A 17,832-nucleotide genomic window follows, 5' to 3' on the forward strand; every position below is an offset into this window, starting at 1 on the left:
CAGCTGATCAGCTCACTAGCACAGTTTTTACAAGAGAACAGCACACAGGCAGGCTCCATAGCTGGATGAGGGATGGAATTGTGTGCCCAGCTCTACCTGCTATATACAAGTTTCCATCTTCAGCTAGGGCTATATTCACATATATTCAGCTTGCTAGACCGTAACATCATGTGGTTCTTCTTACAAGCTTCTGTGAAAAATTATGTTTGCAATGCTTTGCTTTTCTTCTTTTCCTAAAAAAAAAAAGTACCCAGAAAAAATGCTGGGCTTCTCTTCTGAGTCCTCAACAACAAACAAATAAAGGTGAAAAAATTCTTGAACAATAGCACTGCCTGCTCCTCCTTGCAACACACTTCAATGCCAGTGTTCATTTTGGATGTCTTTCATTTTAGAGGGAGAATTGGTGTCAGAGAGAGCAGGAGCAGGAGGGTGGGGTGTTTACAAAAATGACTAAATGTTATCACCCCTGAGCTTTGTGCAGAAGAGACTAATACATGTGATTCATGTAATGCTGCTTGCCAGTTTATTGACCTTTGCTACCCAGCACTCTTTCTACAAAGAATCTCCCATATTTTTTTTCTTCCCCATCTGAAGCCTCACATGGAACCTGTGTATCTAACGTACCTAACCACAGTGAGATGTTCGACAGGTTTGAGAGGAAGCTGAGCCCTCTCTGGTACAAGATAACTGGAGGGCAAGTTGGGAATGGTTGTGGAATACTCAGTGATGGAAAATCTCTTTACTTCAATGGACCCGGCAAAAGGGAAGCAAGAACTGTCCCTCTGGACACCACAAGCATCAGGTCTGTTGTATATTCTGCTTCTAAAACCTGTGGGCAATACTGACCTTACTTTGCCATCAATTTTTGCAGAACAATGAACAAGTTTCAAGTACTTCTCAAACAAACAAGGATTTTGAAGAACTGCTTTTTATGTAGAGTTACAGTAATTTGAGGGACATAAAGTTACTTAGGCTCAAAAATAGCTTTTGTACTACATGGTGAAGCAATGGCATTTAGCTGACCTGTCAGCAGCAGGAGGGAGAGTTGGAAGGGCATGGTGACAGAGAGGTCAGCACTGTGCAAACGCACCAGCAGGATCACTATATGAACTCTTCCTGTGCATTTGCATAGAACTGACCTCCCCACTGGCATGTCCCTCCCTGAAAGCAATAATGACCTTATGCCTAGAGGCTAGGTAAAGACTGCTGCCACACCCTGCCATCCGCTACTGAAGTGGGTATATCATCAGAGCCAAAGTGAAATAACTTGTTAAAATTCAGAACAAAAACTCTGGCTATATTTAGAACAGACAGTTATATTTCATTCAATGTGCATTTTGAAGACAAAAGTGCTTTCTTTTCAAACATACAGCGAAATCACACTCAGCTTGCTTAAGCCCAGTCTGTTTTGAATGCCAGTTCTATCAGGACTATATTATATTGTGTGTGGATGATTCTCAGACTTTAGCAAGCCTCTTCATGTTCATGCATCCTGCAATAGAACAGCCACCAAGAATACCTTGTTCTGTGCCCTTGATTGCATCAGTGCACAAATGTCACTTGAGGAATCTCTTGACGGTGGTGCATGGAAAAGTTGGAAATAGGAGGAAACCAGAGTACAGATTCCAGAGTGTTGGTGTACTGTACTCCTCATGGTTCAATTGATCAACATTCTGTAATGACCACAGAAACAGAGAAGACAGTTTTATTTAGAAATAATATTACATTTGCAACACACCCTATTGAAAAGCCAATTAATTTTGGGAGCCAGTGTGGTGTAGTGGTTAAGAGCGGTAGTCTCGTAATCCGGGGAACCGGGTTCGCGTCTCCACTCCTCCACATGCAGCTGCTGGGTGACCTTGGGCTAGTCACACTTCTCTGAAGTCTCTCAGCCCCACTCACCTCACAGAGTGTTTGTTGTGGGGGAGGAAGGGAAAAGGAGAATGTTAGCCGCTTTGAGACTCCTTACAGGGAGTGAAAGGCGGGATATCAAATCCAAACTCTTCTTCTTCTTCTTCTTCTACAAAGAATGTCGTACCTGAACTGCTGTTGACTACCTGGCCAACTTCTGTATCATCAACTTTTTGTGTCCATTCCCAGCCTTAAACTCTGTAGACCCAGGTCTTTCTATAAAAAACAATAAAAGCAAGCTACTCTTCCCCTTAATAGTGACCTATTAATGACACCTCTCTATGACAATATGCAGGTGCCAAAATCCTATACAACTGTTAGTGGTACAGTTTCACAGACCTGCATTCCAACATGAAATTTCCAGCATGAATAGGTTCCTGGGGTACTGATGGTTGTATTAGCCTTCCTAAGCAGGCTGTGCATTCTGTCCCACTCATAATGCTGTGATGCTTCTTGCATAACACTAGTTCTGACTGCCAGTGACTGCCAGTCCACACTAACTGCCGGTGGCTCTCTGGGGTTTCAGACAGGGGACCATTCCAGCCCTATCTGAAGAAACTCTGTCCTCAGTCACCTCATTACCTTCCTTGAATGGCTGAGAATTTTGCCTGTAGCATTTCTGTCTTGTGGGCTGCCAGTAGGCTGTCCAGACGAAATTTTATTCTATTCTTAATGGCTATCGCTTATGATTTTGTTCTCTGTCTGATCAGTCACTGCAGCCACATATGGGAGCTACCTGACAGCTGCACAGGCTAGATAAGCATTGCAAAAGGGGTGGGTTTTTTGTTCCCCAGCAGATGACATCTGGCTTGTTAGCTGTAACCACCTAAGCTTTCATCTGTGCTGCAGATTCTGCAGCTAATGGCCACAGAAGAGTCTCTCTTATTTTGTTGGCAGACTCAAATCACCACAGATAGACTAGTCTTGTCAAAAAGTATTTTCTGTTTCTAAATCTCTATATTCCTGAAGTTTTAAAAGACTTTATTTGAAAAAAGAAAATCAAGAAAGCAGTGCAATAAATCCTGAGAGGGCAGCTGAGGGGCTTCAGAGGGGCAGTTGATGAGTCAGAGGAGCTCACTTACAGTTGGACACCCTCTGGCTGAGGCAGCGCCAAGTTCCAACATCATCCCTCTGCCACAGCCAGGGCTCCAGTGGTGGTGGGGACTGGAAAGGGATATGCTGGAGTCGCAGGCCCTCTTGTTTCTCCAACATATTCCCCCAAGTGGCTGAAAAACTGACCTAGCTCCCTCCCTCCTGCCCCGCATAGCTGTAAATGCAGCAGAAAGAACAATAGAACAAGTTGCCTCCCTCCATCTTCTTCCCTGGCTGATGCAAGAAGATGGGCTTAGGCACTGGTTGATTCAGTGCCAAAGAACATATCTGTACCTCTCCACCCGGACCTCCCTTGGCTTGCTTTGTAAAAGGTAAAGGGACCCCTGACCATTAGGTCCAGTCGCGGACGACTCTGGGGTTGCGGCGCTCATCTCACTTTACTGGCCAAGGGAGCCGGCGTACAGCTTCCGGGTCATGTGGCCAGCATGACTAAGCTGCTTCTGGTGAACCAGAGCAGCGCACGGAAACGATGTTTACCTTCCCACCGAAGCGGTACCTATTTATCTACTTGCACTTGACATGCTTTCAAACAGCTAGGTTGGCAGGAGCAGGGACCGAGCAACGGGAGCTCACCCCGACGCGGGGATTCGAACCGCCGACCTTCCGATCGGCAAGTCCTAGGCTTTGTGGTTTAACCCACAGTGCCACCCACGTCAAATATGCTTTGTAAGCATATTTAAATCAAAATTTGTAGCTAGACATCATTTCACTCCATAAGGGCAAAATGCAGACATATTATTCATTGTTGGTAGTTAAGTTTTTACGAAGTGGTCAAAGTCTAATGGATAGTCCCTGAGGAAATTACAATTAAAACAAAATATATAACATTTGATGCAATCTCAAGTGAAACTTTGCCCTTTGAGACAGCTCACCACAATCTCCATGTTTATACCCACGTTTGTGTTATTTTCCATTTCTACTTGATTATAACAAAACAAATTAAAGTGATAAGATGACTGAACAAAAAAAACAACCCAGCAAAACAACCTGGTGTGATATTTTAATTAATATGAAATATTAATTAAAAGGTTGGCAGAGGTTTGCACAATTATGAAAAACAAGGAAGTGGCACAAAACAGTCATTTAAAAATTAAGGGAACAAAGGGAAATGGGTTTCTTTGGTACCTGATCCCTTTTGCACCAGGTAAAACGGGAAACAGGTTGGCATAAGGACTGACCTCCCTGGAGAACACGTGACAAAAATCACTGGGTCCAAGAAAAGACCATCACCTATTTTTGTATCCTTTGTATTACAGGCATCCCCCCACTTAGGCAGGGGTTGCGCTCCGGGCCCTCTCACGCATAACTGAAATCACATAAAGTGGGGAGCACCCTCTTTAAATGCCCTCTCTGCTGCTCTTTTTCCAACCTGTACCAAAAATACTGTATCCAAAAATATCCACAGCTAGAATTGAAGCTCTGAGGCTGGCAGGAGGCTGGAGAATGCAGGGGGGGGGGGAGTGGCTGCTGCTGTGCTGTCTGGTACATCAGCTGTTAGGTGGGGAGGCTGAGCAGTGTGAACAAACTCCGCTATGCCTCTGGTCTCTTTGGGGCTTCCTCTGGCCTCACAGATGTCCTCTTCGGGCTCGGGGGGGGGGGAATCTCCTTGCAAGCCACAAGGACTCTCTAGCTCTCTCCCACCATTTCCGGGTTTGGGTTGAATTATATATTTATTTCCTGGCACCATATGTGAGTGGGCGCTATGCAATGTGCTCTAAATGCCTCTCTGGAGTAGACATTTAATTCAGACAAGTCCTATTAAGTTCAGTGGATCTTCCTTATTCCCAGGTATATAAAGGATATCAGCCTCACTATAGGATATGTTTGAAAACCATGCAATGTTTTAGTACATAAACCTTTGAAGCCTAGCCCACTCTCCTGCGTCAGCTGCTTCTCTCCTCCATCCTCCAACTCTGCCAGTTCCCTAGCTACGTGAAGAGGTGAGACAGGGAATGGACTCCTGTCACTAAGTAATTCTAATGAGTGGGGCAGAAGTCCCACAGGAGTAAAGGGCATCAGACTGCTGTTTAGTGGCAACACCTAAAAGGTGTCCTTTCCCATAATGCCTGTGGCACCCCAGGCTAGTAAAAATTTGAAGCAATTTTAAGTAGGAAGAGCTAAACAGAGGTCTATGCAAACTACGATTTAAAGAGAAATCACGTGCTAGGAAAATGTGTCTGATAATACTATCCTCTGGGCCAGTGGTTCCCAATTAGCTGAGTGCTGCGGACCCCTGTTTTCAAAAGCCAATCCATGGGCCCCCTACTTTTGAAAATATGATATCTCTATGGTAGTTTTTGTTATGTGAACAGTGCCACAAACCCCCCCCCCCCTGGGTGGGTTATGTGGATATTCTGGGGTCCGCAGACCACCAATTGGGAACCCCTGCTTTAACTATGCTGTGTGTGTGGTTTTTTCTCCCCTAAAAGAAATGTTCAACATTTTTGTTAACAGACTAGTTCAGTTTTATGTACAAATTGGAAGCAAAACAATCGGCACAGGCTGCAACAAACCCAGAGCCAGAAATGAAGGTAAACTCGATTTTTATTTAGTTGTAAGTTTTCACATATTTAAAACTGTCTTGTTGATATTGTGTCTTAATTTTTGGGAAAGACATATGGAAACCCATTATTTTGTCACTAATTTCACCCTCGCAAAATGCCCATCAGTTTGATTTTTGGGGGCAGATTCACATTTCACACCTGAGTGTGATCCCTATCAATGAAGCTTGGCCACTAAGGCATACAGTCAATGAAACACTAGGGAAGGGGTTAATCCTACTTCCTGACCCTAGTAACCACTGCTGTTGAATCCCAATACTGTCCTTTTTAATAGTTTCCTTTCTGTCTTCTATGTCATGCAAGCTGATAGGCCTCCTGATGTTGGTGCACATTGTGTACACTGCAATGAGGAAGCTTTGGGCATGCACAAAGGGACCCATGCGATCTGGAATCTTGTGCAATTGAGATTCCAGATCATGTGAGTGCCATTGCACATACGGCTGTATGTGAAAGTCTTCCTTGCTGCGGATGCTTGTTTTGGGAATCTGGTCTAAGATGCACACACAGTGCATGTGTGGATCTTGCTTGCAGTACCAGTCACCACACAGGAGCAGAGTAAGGTCCAAATCTTTTACTGTTGTAGAAGGAATAGGCTCAGCAAAACAGCTCCGGACAAAGTTACACGAGTAACTCACAATTTATGTGCATTTGACTTTATGCGATTGGCAAAATAATTTAAAACAAAAGGGGGCGGGCATTCTGGAAAAAAAGACTTTGGTAACCCCACCCGCCATTGAACCCAATGTGTTCTGACAATGCAATTTTTTGCTTTACACTTTGATCCCAGAACATCAGCCCCACATAAGCTGAAGGTCACACAGAAAAATGTAGGCTTTTCAGATACAAGCAACTCTCCACTTACACAGGGATTACATTCTGGACCCCTGCGCACATAAGCAAAATGCACTTATGTAGGGAGCCCATTGCAGTACATGCAGCTTCCTGCCCAACAGCTGTTCAGCAGCATAGCCTGGCAGCAGTGAGAGCTCCTGTGTGCCATTTTGGAACCCTTGGAGTCTTTTTTCCTAGACTTTTGGCTCACTGACATCCTCTTCGGGCTCTGGGGAGGGTCTCCTCACAAGCCACATAGGAATTTCCAGCTGTCTCCCACCATTTCAGGTTAGAATTGGTTTATTCATTTATTTCCCGGCACCATGCATAGACACGGTTGCGCCCAAGTGGGGAGATGCCTGAACAGATTTATACAGATACAAAGTATTGCCGTTGCTCTAAGTAACTTCAGATAATCAAAGCACAACACTGAACAGCTACTGAACTGGCTGCCATGCGTTAATCACAGATATAGTTGGAGAATTGGGCCATTACCACAGCAACTGGCTGAGTTGACCTTGCACCTGTGATCAACTCACCCATGGGGTGATTTCTGCTCATCAAGGAAATTAACCTCTTCCTACGTCCAGCTACTGCAACAGCTTAGGCTATATTTTGCTAGCATTGGGCTGTGGCAAACCAGGGTGTATGATGGGGCAGACAGGCTTCTGGGCCTGATCCTGCTCATACACGGATCCAATGTGTGTGAGCATTTTGACAAAGTAGGCATAAAGACGAATGTGCATTTATTTCCTAGCTATACGAGTCCCAAACTCTATGGTCTTTCAATTAATGGAGTTATTCTTGAGTCACCTCATAAAAACTGAAGTTAGGGGAAGTATTATTTATACTAACATTTATATTTAATTTTTACGCTGCTCAATTTTTGCTGTGGTCGAGCTCTTTCTCTTTTTGTGCCTATGTAGTTGAAACAAATAATACTGAATTCTGAGCAGTCAAAACACACAGCACGGCCTCATGTGAAACAATCTGAGCACAAATATTGCTTTCACCAGAGAGAATGGTTATCTGTGTGGCAGCTTTCCTGCTGTTGGTCATACTCTGAGGCCAAATGAACTATGTAAGTAAGGAATAGCACAACAGCATAGTAAGAGCCTGCTGGATCAGGCCAATGGTCCATATGAGTCAGCATCCTGTTCTCACAGTGTCCAACCAGATGCTTGCGGGAACCCAGCGAGCAGGATTTGAGGACATGAGAACTCTCCTCTCCTGTGGTTTCCAGCAGCTGGTCTTCAGAAACATGGCTGCCTCCAGCTGTGGTTGCAGAGTCATCATGGCTAGCAGACATTGATAGCCCTCTGCTCCATTTCCATAGTCCATTTTCTCCTCACTTGCAAGAAAATTCACTATACAGTGGCCTTGACCACATGAGACAAGACCATGGTATTGTGAGTTTCTTTGCCAGCTGCTGCCGTTGAGAAAGAAATTCACTTTATAGCCTCACAAAATGGCTAGGAAGTTGGGTGTTCACAGGGACGCCCGTCCTCGTCGTAAAAGTAACATCTGGGTGAGTTTTTAGTTCTGTTACAAAAAGCAGAGAAGTGTTCTGTAATATCCTCTACCAGAGCCTGTTGACATCCTATGATTTTACAGTTTGAGGGCCACTGAATATTCCATATTAATTTTGTAGAACTATAACATTAACTTTTCATGGTAAAGAGCTCCTATCTTTAGGGAGAAATAGGTCAAACATATCAGCATCATACAGAATGAAAATTAGAATGTTTTAAAAGCCACAATTTCTCTGTTGTCATGACAGAAAAAGTACTGCATTACTTTGAAAAGTAATTCAAGCATTGATTCTTGGCTGCTGCTGGGTTATTAATTCTGCTTGGTTATTAATTCTCAAACCAAGTTATCACAACAGTACCCCTCTGGGTTTTTTTATGGGTTTTGTGTATATGACCATACACTGATAAAAGACTAATTATGCATGAACTCAAAATTGCATGCATGGTAGATTACAAATTGCCTCTGTGTGATTTTCTGCTTAGTCCCAAAGGCTGGACTCCATTATGCCGCCAGCACCATGGGAACAATCCTTTAGAGACAAATTCAAAACTAACCCCATCTTCTCCTATAACTCTTAAACCATAATGCCCAAAAGCCCCGACTCCCCATGTGATTTCCAGCTCACAGACATCTCTCAGCCTCAGTGTAATGCTGCCACTTCAAATGTAAATCTCTCTAAATCCTCCCGCAGAGTACTCCTATCTGTGAAGTATAGATGCCTCGCTAGTGAGATGCAGGTATTAATTTGTGTTTATGGATTTAAAATCAAATTAGCACTATCAATAATAAATTATTGACTAGAAAACTTGCAGTGGGTATTTGTTTTAAAGAGCAATGGCAGCAGGCCTCCCTTGTAGCATTACTATTACACTTAAAATAAAAAAATTCCTTCCAGTAGCACCTTAAAGACCAACTAAGTTAGTTCTTGGTATGAGCTTTCGTGTGCATGCACACTTCTTCAGATACACACGAAAGCTCATACCATGCACACGAAAGCTCATACCAAGAACTAACTTAGTTGGTCTTTAAGGTGCTACTGGAAGGAATTTTTTTATTTTGACTATGGCAGACCAACACGGCTACCTATCTGTTACTATTACACTTGTTCCAGTTCTGCAGCAATATGTTGAAGTGAGGGAATAAATCTTGCTGCTTTGTTGATGTGAAAACAGGGATACGGGATAAATTTAGTTCAGTTCACAAAGAAAAGTGAACCTACCTAATTTGCACTGTCCAAAACAATATGCGAACCAAAACACAGCAACTCTTTGAAATTCACCATTCAAATTCAACAAAACACGTTTTATAATATGTAGTTTAATTTAACTGATTTTTTAGTGGGACAAGAGGAGTTCAGGAAAGTTCCAAGTTCTGTGAAACAGGTTAATAGGAGCCAAATCTTTGTTTATGTTGCAATAGATGAAAAGCTTTTAAGTGTGCTTATTTATCAGAAAGCAAATAGTCTGTACAAGCTCATAAGTTTTCATTTTAAAAGAGAGAATTTTTTAAAATCAAGCTTACCTTGAACTTATGGAAGAGTTGCTTAAATTTTGTCTTCCGTGTCCGCTGGTGAAGACTGGCCTGTGATCCTAGGTTTTCTGCAGGGTTTTGACTAAATTACTGTGTTCCATCTTAATGTACAGGACTTGTAGTTCAATATTCAAATGACAATGGAATAAGCTGGTATCTGCTGCGAGAACTGGACTTCATGTCTTTCTTAGAACCGCAGATTGTATCCATAGAATTGCCTCGTGAGGCCAAAACACCAGCCACCGCTTTCCGATGGTGGCAACCTCAACATGGTATGTGTTTAACACTATTATGAACCTTTACCATTACAATTTCATATGTAATTTTTAAGACCTAGTAATGGCTAGGGAAGATACAATTTTGTTTAATGAACATTAACATGTCTATTCTATAAACACTGGCAAAACAAACCCTTGGTGTGTTCAAATATTAGGGTACATATGTTTAAGGTCCATTGATTTTGTTCATTGTTTACTAATTCAAGTATGTTTAATTGTACAGTGAATTAATTGTACCATGAATCTCCACATGTGCCCTGGATTCCCACATTTGATTATGAAATATCTTTTCCTACTGTCACCAAGCTTTCCACTCCTGTTTTGCCTTCTTAGCCATCTCAACTCAGACAGACCAAGTTCTTAGTTGGGATGAAGATTTTTCACTAGACCTACCGTATTTTTCGCTTTATAGGACACACTTTTTCCCTTCTAAAAAGTAAGGGGAAATGTGCGTGCGTCTTATGGAGCAAATGCAGGCTGCGCGGCTAAGCCCAAAGTCAGAACAGGGAGACGGAGCGCAGCACAGTGCTCCATCTCGCTGTTCTAGCTTGGGGTTAGCTGCGCAAAGCCTCCGCAGGGCAGCGGGGTGCCTTCACAGGCTGTCCCCGAAGCCAGAACAGCAAGAGGCTATCCCAGAAGCCAGATCTGTTGCTCTTGCTGTTCTGGCTTCTGGGGTTCAGAATTTTCTTCTTCTTGTTTCCTCCCCCCCAAAAAAACTAGGTGTGTCTTATCATCCAGTGCATCCTCTAGAGCGAAAAATACGGTATATCATAGAATTGTAGAGTTGGAAGGACCTCCAAGAATCATCTGGTCCAACCACCTCATAAATTAGTTCCCCCCCCCCCCGACATAAAGTGTAGGGAAATAATGACCAAATATTTCTATTTGTTTGTAGGGAAGCATTCAGCGCAGTGGGCTTTGGATGATGTCCTTGTAGGAATGAATGACAGCTCTCAGACTGGTTTTCAAGATAAATTTGATGGCTCTGTCGATTTACAAGCTAACTGGTACAGGGTCCAAGGGGGTCAAGTAGATATTGATTGCCTCTCTATGGATACAGCTCTCATATTCAGTGAAAATACAGGTAAGGCTCACATTTAGTAAAATGCAAACACACTACAACTTCTTTTTTTTTTTAAAAAAAAGAATTTTAAGTAAAATGGTTTTCTTCCTTGCACTCTTCTTAGGAAAATCTCGTTATGCTGAGACTTGGGATTTCCATGTGTCTGATTCCACCTTCATGCAGTTTGAGCTGAATATGGGCTGTAGCAAGCCACTCAGCAATTCCCACAGTATTTACTTCCAGTATTCCATAAACAATGGGAGAGACTGGCATTTGGTGACCGAAGAGTGCGTTCCTCCCAGGATAGGATGTCAGCATTACACTGAGAGCTCAATTTACACTTCTGAAAGGTTTCAGAACTGGAAGCGAGTGACCATCTACCTCCCACCTGCAACGATGTAAGAATTACTATCTTAATTCAGGCTTCCTTCCCCGCCTTTACTGTTTTGCTGTGAAATAAAGTGTAGAATTTAGCTCAATTTTTTCACGTAACCGTAAGAGAAACTGTGAATGACTGATTCCTAAGGATGCTTTTAACCACAAACCCTATTTTAATGCACAGGGCTGTTTACAAAGAGGGCCACCCTAGAGCAAAGGACATTTTTCTCCATGCTTCAAGGTTAAAGTAACTATGCTTTGGCCAAATCAAATGGTCACATCTCACATCTTCGTCAGAGCTAAGCAAGTCATTATCCCATGACTAAAAAGGAAGAACTAGATGAGACGATAAACATAACTGTGGTGTTCCTCTTACTTTAAAAGTTAAAATGATAGGTTGCCAGAATATGGGGCACCTCATATAAGCACAATTTGGGATAGTTAACTATTGGTTTGGATTTTATTTTTTAAGGGTGTTTTTATATTTTTAAGGGTGTAAAAAGATATGCGTATGATTTGATAGAAATAAGTGTGGTCCTGGCGTAGGCAACTCTTTCAGACTTGAGGGACAACTTCCCCTGGTGGGGAGGGAGTGCGCAGGGGCACATAATTGTGGCAGCAGGTGGGACCACAGGGAAATGTAAGTGGCGCAAAAGCAAAAGTCAGTGGGACGTCTCCCCCTTGCACACTGTCATTTGTGGATTCGTTCTCCCTCTCTGCAGGTTTGGAGGGCCACAATGCGTTTATTAGAAGAAATTATATCTAAGATGCTGATAAATTTTCACGAGGAGCTTTTTTTATAGCTAATTGCTGCAAGTTGTGGAGAACTGCATTTAAGATTGGAAAATGAGAAACTTGGAGAAGTGAAATTGCCAGATTCCCTCCCCCCCCCCCCAATTTTCGATCCTCTTTCTCCAATAGCAGCGGGACTGCTCTGAATTACTATTTCTGTTTGTGATTCCCAGATCTCCCAGAACACGCTTCAGATGGATTCAACATAATTATGTTCCTGGTGGGGATATGTGGGCTATTGACAATGTCATCCTGGCCACTGGTTGTCCTTGGATGTGCTCAGGCCATGGGATCTGTGATGCTGGCCGCTGTGTGTAAGGAGACACATGTTTCATGCCCTTTTGCTTCTTGGTGATGTATAGATTATGTCTCATTAGTCAGTGAACATTGTTCCCAACCACCCCCCACAATTTGTTTTCAGGTGTGACAGAGGTTTTGGAGGCCCTTACTGTGTCCCGGCTGCCCCCCTCCCTTCTGTTCTGAAAGATGACTTCAATGGCAACCTCCATCCTGACCTTTGGCCTGAAGTCTATGGAGCTGAGAGAGGGAACCTGAATGGCGACACCATCAAATCTGGAACAACTCTCATCTTTAAAGGGGTTAGAAGTTATTCTTGTTCAAAATGTTTTGATTGTTTTTGCAATGCCTTCTTGAAACTGTTTAGCAAGATTAAATTATAGAAATCCTTGATCTGCCCTGCTGAAAAAGGAAAAAAAATAACTTCTTCCTCTCTATTATTTGTTACAGGAAGGGCTGAGAATGCTTGTGTCAAGAGATTTAGATTGTACTAATACAATGTACATCCAGTTTTCATTCAAATTCTTAGCCAAAGGTAAGGTAATGATTTATTACTGTAAATAATATAATCCGTACTAACTTGAAAAACTGTGGGTAATCCGTAGACTATTGTCATTCTGGAGGGCAGAACCAAAGAGGCACTGATGATCAAAATAACACAGGTCAGCATATTTTGCTGCAGGATGGTTGACCAAGTAATGACTACAACTCCATATTCTAGGACCCCCCGGCCAAGAAACCTGCAGCCATAAGTGACAGTGAAAAAATGTCATTCTAAGACAGGCATAGGCAAACTCAACCCTCCAGATGTTTTGGGACTACAACTCCCATCATTCCTAGCTAACAGGACCAGTGGTCAGGGATGATGGGAACTGTAGTCTCAAAACATCTGGAGGGCCGAGTCTGGTATGCCTGTTCTAAGAGATTGGGAGTAACATTTTTGGCCAGTACTGCATGTTGCCCATCTCCTTCCTCTCTTGATCTTTGACCCTCCCTTAAAGAGCCTTGGATTAGTAGCTCATATTGTTTTACTGTAGGTTGTTTGTTTCTTTGTTTGTTTTGCAAATTGGCAAGGCTAGGGCTTCTTTGTAAATCTACTTGTACTGTGTTTTAATTTGAAACCTCATTCATTGTTCCGTAACCGTAGTATGCTGCCCAACAGCTCATTCTCACAGCGACTTTTACATTGTCGTTATGATTTCCTCCCTCTTGTTCTAGGTACCCCAGAAAGGTCTCATTCTGTCCTGCTTCAGTATTCCATCAATGGGGGCATCACTTGGCACCTGATAGATGAGTTTTATTTTACTCAAACAACGGACGTTCTCTTCATTAACATCCCATTTCCATATGCAGCACGAACCAATGCTACACGGTTCAGGCTCTGGCAGCCTTACAACAATGGTAATGAGAAATAATACAGAATCGTATATAATTGTGTATATTTTTACTTAATTTCAAACGGTGTGATTATACAAGGCTTCTGCTCTGTTATATTTATTTATATATTGCCTGGAATCCTGCAGGATGTTATAAAATTAAATTTCAACCTCTGTATTTTGAAGGTTTCCCTGGGAACTGTTTTAAGGGTGGAGTAAAAATGCATGTAATGAATAAATAAATGAGCAAAACATTCCTATCTTGTACATATGAAAGACAATCCAGGAAGTGGGCAAATATGAGTGGCAGGAGGCAACAAGGAGCCTCCTTTTAGTTACACCTTTTCTCAGGAAACACGGGTTTCCTATGGCTAACCCAAAGCTGATTATAGGGATCCAGGGTCATCAGGAACCAATCACAGTCCTCAGTGAAGGAGTTGCTTAGGAAACGTCATCAGAGACTGTGGCTAGCAAAGAGGTGTTACTAGTTATGAATTTGATGTGCCTGAGCTAATGTACCCAACAGAGAGAGATAAGTTAAAGATTTCTCCTCAGGCCAGGCTACAATTACCCATACGTACCACGTTTGTTACTAGGAAGACTATGGCGCATGGTAACATCGTAATACATTTTTGGAAAAAACAGGTTAACCATAGTGATGACTTGGGATGGGGGAACAAAATCAATTCAGTTCACATTTAAACGCAAACCTTTTCAAATTAACATGAAAACCAAAACACAGATATACTTTGACATTTACACTTCTTTGAATTTTGAGACGCAGTTCTCCAACCAACTAATGTGTACAAAAATGCATATTGGTGAAAAGAAGTGTCCATAATATGCATATATTGGTAAAAAAAAATTAAAAATGCATTATTTAAGGGGAAATTCCTTTGTAGGCAAAACTGCATACAAACAAGTGTATATTGGGATAAATTTGCACTAAAATGCTGCTGAATTTTTACGAGGTCATTTAAAAATAATTTGCAACCTGGTGTGGAAATGTGGAGAACTGCATTTAAGAAAGGAAATATAAGAAACTGAGAGAAACAGAATTTGACAGATTCCTCCAACCCTAGAGGTAACTTATCATGTGTAATTATTTTCTCCTGTTCTAGAACAATTAAATCAGTAGCAACATAGGTGTTTATTTTCCCAGGTAAGAAAGAAGAAATCTGGATTCTAGATGATTTAATTATTGATGGAAACAACATTAAGAATCCTGTAATCCTGCTGGATACCTTTGACTTTGGTCCAAAGGAAGACAATTGGTTTTTCTATCCCGGTGGCAACATCGGGCTTTATTGTCCATATTCTTCAAAAGGAGCACCGTACGTATCATAAAATATATCCAAGACTATTCCAAAAGAAAGTTTCACTTACTAATAGTGGTGCATTTATGCTAGAAAAGCGGAATGCGCTATCCTCTCATAAGTTAAATAAACATATAAAATGTATGTTAATAATTTAGCTATGAAATAATCACTTTGGTTTCTCTTAATAGGGAGGAAGATTCTGCGATGGTATTTGTTTCAAATGAAGTTGGGGAACATTCAATTACTACAAGGGATTTGAACGTGAATGAGAACACCATAATCCAATTTGAGGTACTTATCATTACGTTCTTCTCCTGCTTATTGAGCGTTACTCATTGCTAGCCTTGCTTTGACATTTCCCTGCCTCTCTTATATGTTATTAAAGGGTAGTGGAGGGAATCCTATTAATGTAATCTATGTGAATCTCTAGAATTAGTCCAATCCCATATGGAAATAAGGAAATAATTATATTCGTAGTATGCATTCACCTAAACTTTGTAATATTTTGACCCGTTATTCCTCGTTTTATATTGTAGTTATTATAGTTCATTACAGTATCCTTAGGGGAAAGTTGTGAATGACGGGAGAATGTAGATGAAAAAAAGGCTTTCCATATTGAGTTTGTTCTGTTCAATGTATTAGAAAACCCACTGGTGCTGTGTTGCGTGTTGAGGTCCCCAGGGCCACCCCAATAACTCACACACACACACAGAGAATTTTTTGTTTAAGGTTTTTGGCATAATTTTGGCCACAACTTTATTAAAATACAAAAATGTGAGTGGTTGCTTAGGCATTGGTTGCGACTATCTGCCCCCACCATGGGGGACAGACTGACATTCCGCACGATGCGAAAGTCAGAAAAGGGGAATACACTTGGGAGTAGCGACGGAGCAGGGAACCTGCCCTCAGCCCTCCCCAAATGCAACCAGGAGCTCATTGCTATGGCCCAAGCCCCCTTGTCAGAGTGGACAAGCAATAGTTAGCCCCCGATTCCTTTAACGGAATCCCTTGCAGCAGCAGCATTAGAGAGGCAGGCACAGCCAATCCATGCCCCTCAACCAACCAAACCATAAACCAATGCCTAACCGCAACCTTACAAGTTGTGACGATTTGCTACGCAGTAGGCAAAAACCAAATGGCCCCAGCCAATCAGCCAGATGGACAAAATTCCTACCAGGCCCCTGCCCCAAGAGCAGACGACCCCATGACAGGCATAGCAAGGTCAAAGCGAACAACCCTAATTCTAGGGAAGGGGGGACGGGCAATCTGATGCACGAGGCGAAAAGAGGAAGCCCTAGCCTCGTGCAAGGAGTTTTAGCATTTCTGGCTGTCAATCAACAAATGGCAACATCTTCCCAACAACAAGGGAAGCCCCAATCACATCAGTGGCCAACAATCAATTAGCCCGCCCCCAACTTTGGAGTGTCCTGGCGGCCCCCACCGCAACACGTGCTCTCCATGAAGGAGAACACGCTATGTCATCTCATTGTACATTTTCCCCTTTTTTATATACAGATAGGGGAAGATCTATGAAACTAATGAAGTTTAAGCTTCAGGGCTGCTAATGCTGGAGGGGTCCCAGAAGTGAATTTAGTCCCTCGGCTTAAAATTTTTGAGTCCATTAGACCCAATTTGAGTTGCACAACTCAAATTGATCATTTTTTTAAAAAATTGGTTTATATTTCAACAATCCCAAAGTTTGAGAGTCAGTAGCAGAGATGTTGCAAAGGTTTGGTGATCTGTCATGTAACAACCCCATTGAAGACGATAGCAGTGGTTACCCAGATCTTGTTGCTGGTTGCAAAGGGGGCCCCATAACAGTTCAAAAATGTAGGTCTGCTCTTGCATATAGACACATGTACAAAACATAGTTTGGATCTGGAGAGGCACTGGTGGAATGGGCAGGCACAGAGTGACTGTCCCTGGCAGCCCTTTCCCAAACTCCCTGGAAAGCCTCTCCTGATGTTCAGGAGACCCTCTTGAATGGATTCATATGAAACACAGAACTGCACAGAAAGCTAGGCTGGGGAGGTGGAGGTACCTTTCAGGTGTGTGAGGTGCTTCTCTGGATCCAAGCCTATAAAAGCACAAAAAGACAATTTCCATAAAAGGAACAAGTGTGTGTGTGTGTGTGTGTGTGTGTGTGTGTGTGTCTAGTTTTACCACCTAATTTTGTATTTCCCATTCCACATTGTTTGATATTGTGTGGCAAAGAAATATGCAATATATTTGTGTCATTATATTTGTATGCATCATAAATGGATGGGAGAAGCACCGTTTTCATGCTTGTCATGACGTATATTTCTGTCGCCAAGTACTATGTACCATCTAAATTATACTCAGAGCAGACTCGTTGAAATCAATGGACTTCTAAGCTAATTGAAGTCAATTGTTACTAACTTGAGCCCATTGATTTCATTTGGTGTACTCTGAGAATGACTTAGTATATTTTTGGAGAGTCTAAATTAAAAATTGCAATCAAAGTGCATTTCCCACAGGGCTTTTTTTCAGCCAAAACGTGGCAGAACTCAATTCTGGCACCTCTCAGGTGGACACCATTGCCATTATAAAAGAATAAGGGAGGCATTCATAGTGAAAAACAGCTCTGGTTACACACATTTATTTGTATACAGCTAGCACATGCAGAACATCAATAGTCACAGCACATTGTTGTGCAGTTTAAGAAGCAGCTGAACGTACGCCTTGTGTATTCCTAGAAAATTTGCTTTGGCTGTGTATTCATGCACATTTCAATTTGTCATGACAACGAATTAATAATATATAGAATGCAAACTGTTTTCTGTTTTAAAATATAGATTAAAAGCTTGTTCAACAAATGCCTTTGAGGTC

At 42.1% G+C, this 17,832-nt stretch overlaps 1 protein-coding gene across 2 annotated transcripts in view; it reads left to right on the top strand.

The window, feature by feature from the left end:
- The window catches only part of RELN (reelin), a 311,434-nt gene that overhangs the window by 233,957 nt on the left and 59,645 nt on the right, over positions 1-17,832 (top strand). For both annotated transcript variants that reach the window (XM_083463882.1, XM_083463883.1), the window contains 11 exons: positions 595-802; positions 5,479-5,555; positions 9,593-9,751; positions 10,653-10,841; positions 10,945-11,218; positions 12,164-12,304; positions 12,412-12,589; positions 12,738-12,822; positions 13,506-13,688; positions 14,826-14,997; positions 15,171-15,273. In XM_083463882.1, coding sequence (XP_083320008.1) covers positions 595-802; positions 5,479-5,555; positions 9,593-9,751; positions 10,653-10,841; positions 10,945-11,218; positions 12,164-12,304; positions 12,412-12,589; positions 12,738-12,822; positions 13,506-13,688; positions 14,826-14,997; positions 15,171-15,273 — 1,769 coding nt within the window. The remainder of the gene's footprint in view (positions 1-594; positions 803-5,478; positions 5,556-9,592; positions 9,752-10,652; positions 10,842-10,944; positions 11,219-12,163; positions 12,305-12,411; positions 12,590-12,737; positions 12,823-13,505; positions 13,689-14,825; positions 14,998-15,170; positions 15,274-17,832) is intronic.

Source organism: Podarcis liolepis (genome assembly GCF_965112155.1).
Source record: "Podarcis liolepis genome assembly, chromosome: 10".
NCBI lineage: Eukaryota > Metazoa > Chordata > Lepidosauria > Squamata > Lacertidae > Podarcis > Podarcis liolepis.